Genomic DNA, 3258 nt, shown 5'->3' with positions numbered 1-3258 from the left:
CAACCTTCCATGCGTCTTAATTACGAATCGAAGTCTTTATCTTGATACTCCAATTGTTTTAATTATCTTTGTTGAGTTACGAACCTTGAAACAGATATATCCTACTTGCCATATTTTTCACATGGCTCTGATACAAATTTGTTGGGCATGCAAAAACTTTGATCCTAATTTGTTGGAGAATATGGTTAATAGAGAAATACAAACAATTACAAAGGAAAATAAAATTAGGGAGAATTAAAAACTTTTATTGTATTCCACCACTCTTTTATTCAAATATTACAAAATCTCTTATTTATAGTTATTCACACTTAACAAAATAGAAACTCCTAATAATAACATATGAAACCTTCCATGATTTAACAAGTCAAAAATAGAAACTAAAATAACCAATCAAAAATAAAATATTCTCTCGATTTTTAGAAACTAAATCTGATTCCATTATCTAGAAAGTTTCTAAATCAAGTTTAACTTTTCAACGATACTAACTATTCTAATCCAAATGAAAAACAAATTATGTAAATTACCAAGTCCTCAAAGTTTGTCTTAGCTTGTTGATTTCTACGACCATTTAAACATTGTACGTATACAGCAAGTAACAACTTAATTAATTCAGTCTTACTACATAATTAATTATTACACACTGCGTGATGTTATGCTGGTTGATGTTCGCAAGATCCTTTCAATTTGTAAATTTTTTTTTTTAATATTCCAATACAATTGATTAGAAGAAATAAAAGAGTTCAACTTTTCAACATACAATTGGTGGGTCCTTGGTGCTTGGTCTGTGTCCGGCATCCCATCATTGAGATAAATGAAAAGTCAGTGAACAAATCAAAGCAGAGGGAATCAGTTAAATGAAAAGTCAAATTGAACAATTACTTTCATTAACATACCATCCTGGTCCAACTTAATTTCATTTACATACTCTTAATTGAAATGATTTCTTTAAAAAGTGTTTTTGGGAGATATACTAGCAAGTGCTTCTCAAGAAAGCTCTCAAAGTCATTTTTCAAAATTTTAAAAATATTTTCTAGTATTAGAAATGATTTCTAAAAGTAATGTCAAAGGGAAGTCCCTTGAGCAACTTGAGTTGCAAAGTTTCTTAAATAAGTAGAACTAGTCTTATAACCTTCCTTGGATCTCTTCTAATTACATATCTAAGTTCTGGCAAAATATTAACATATTCTTCACCTGAAGAAACCTGGTAGATGGCATGGGACGTGGTCAAAACTGCTACAGCAGAATAAATAAACCAAAAATACAGATCTTATATATCACACATTCACAGACCTGTTAGCCGCAAAGTACCTGATCAATTAAGTAGATTCGTTGTGAATTTTGGCTTTTGCTTAATGAATGTTACGAGACTGCTTCAAAGTTGGAACATGTCTGAGACTCTTCATCTATAAATAGACAATCGGGTATTAGTAAAATTGCAAATCAAAGAAACTCATTGTATTGGTAAAATTCATTGCTCTTCCATCAGAGATTACTCAAAAAGAATTAACTGTATAACAGGAAGAAGATGGGAGCTAACACCCTTGCGTACATTGTACTCTTGGCCACAGCATTTTCTGTTGCCTCTGCCTCTGATCCCAGTCCTCTTCAGGACTTCTGTGTAGCTGTTAACGATACAAAGGACACCGGTAAAATACTCATACTCTCTCTAGTATTCTCATCTATGTAGATCGATCTTTCTAAGGCTACATAAGTCCTAATATATTTGTTGCTTTGCAGTGTTTGTGAATGGGAAATTCTTCAAGGATCCAAAGCTGGCAACGCCAAATGATTTCTTCTTTTCGGGGCTTCGTGTTCCAGAGAGTACATCAAACAAACTTAGGTCGATGGTCACACTAGCAAACGTGGCACAGATACCTGGACTCAACACCCTTGGCGTTTCCCTGGCTCGGGTTGACTATGCGCCATACGGTCTCAACCCTCCCCACATCCACCCTCGAGCCACAGAGATCCTCACTGTCTTGGAGGGGACACTTTATGTGGCCTTTGTCACCTCTAATCGTGACAACCGCCTCATCTCCAAGGTCCTTTACAAAGGAGACGTTTTCGTCTTCCCACAAGGCCTCATTCACTTCCAGCTCAATGTGGGAACAACAAACGCAGTGGCCATTGCTTCACTGGGTAGCCAGAACCCAGGCGTGATCACCATTGCAAATGCAGTGTTTGGATCAAAGCCAGCAATATCAGTTGATGTTCTCACAAAGGCCTTCCAAGTGGACAAGAATGTGATTAACAATCTTCAATCTCAGTTCTGGACTGACAATCACACCTACTAGGAGGAAGGACTCACCATGCAGATCCAGCTACTCATTATAATACTACAAATAGATTGTATAAATATGCAACCATCAAGCTTTGCATATCCCTATGAAAATAATTATATTTAATTTTCATCATTCAGCTATCCAATAAATTTCATTTTTTTCTCATCGAAGCAAAACCCTTATACCATGCTAAATTATTAGTGAATAATTCAAAAGATTAAAAGACAATAATAATCATTGCTATATTAAATTGTTTAGGCCGTTTTCCCGCAAATAGTAATAATTTCTCTATGAAAACAAGAAACGTGTATAAAAAAAAGTATAGACTTATTTTTGTATCTAAAAATTACTTTAAAATATGTTTAAATATGAGGTAGTAAAGGTATTTTAATATCTTATTTTTTTTAATTAGTTTTTAAAAAATTACCATTTTAATTTTTTAAGTGTTTTGCATTTTATATAGAAGGTTTGGTGTTTGGATGCACTTTCTATTTTTTTTTTTTCAAATACAAAATATAAAACAATGAAATTTATCTTTTTATTCTTTAAAAATGTTTTAAATTTTTTAAAATTTTAGATACTTAGGATGCATGCTAGGGGTCCTTTGATGCATAAGGGATTGTGATCAATGGTTGACTTGGCATGATCCTATGTGATTAATAATTGAGGAGACTCTATCAAATGAATTTGAGGTTTTAAATATCTTAAAGGTTAAAATATTACTTGTTAGAAGACTATAAAAGAATGGATTTCAAGTATTAAAAAGGTTCCAGACTTGGATGGCCTATATTAGTGATTCAATTTTGGAATACCAAAATTCTTTAACTAATACTTGTTATCCCTTAATGCTTGGTAAAAAAACTGGATTTGTGAAAATCTCCAGATTTGTTTATCATTATTTTCTCAATTAAAAATTCAGTTTAGCAATCTAATCAATTTTCCATTTAAGGGTCATTGTACTTGATTTGATTTAAAC

At 32.7% G+C, this 3258-nt stretch overlaps 1 protein-coding gene across 1 annotated transcript; it reads left to right on the top strand.

Annotated features, from left to right (window-relative positions):
- The first annotated feature begins 1461 nt into the window (after window positions 1-1461).
- Window positions 1462-2349, top strand: LOC117934199 (putative germin-like protein 2-1). Its single transcript, XM_034855842.1, has 2 exons — window positions 1462-1646; window positions 1738-2349. The coding sequence occupies exons 1-2, from the start codon at window positions 1526-1528 to the stop codon at window positions 2292-2294; spliced, it is 678 nt and encodes a 225-aa protein (XP_034711733.1). The 5' UTR covers window positions 1462-1525; the 3' UTR covers window positions 2295-2349.
- Window positions 2350-3258: the final 909 nt, after the last annotated feature.

The sequence above is a fragment of the Vitis riparia genome, chromosome 16 (genome assembly GCF_004353265.1).
Source record: "Vitis riparia cultivar Riparia Gloire de Montpellier isolate 1030 chromosome 16, EGFV_Vit.rip_1.0, whole genome shotgun sequence".
In the NCBI taxonomy this organism is placed as follows: domain Eukaryota; kingdom Viridiplantae; phylum Streptophyta; class Magnoliopsida; order Vitales; family Vitaceae; genus Vitis; species Vitis riparia.
This window is presented reverse-complemented; position numbering and strand designations above follow the sequence as displayed.

Bases quoted from the DNA above. Each gene is read 5' to 3' on its own strand.
- LOC117934199 (XM_034855842.1), top strand. From the start codon at position 1,526: ATGGGAGCTAACACCCTTGCGTACATTGTACTCTTGGCCACAGCATTT. The intron at 1,647-1,737 runs GTAAAATACTCA...GTTGCTTTGCAG, and splicing joins TAACGATACAAAGGACACCG to TGTTTGTGAATGGGAAATTC.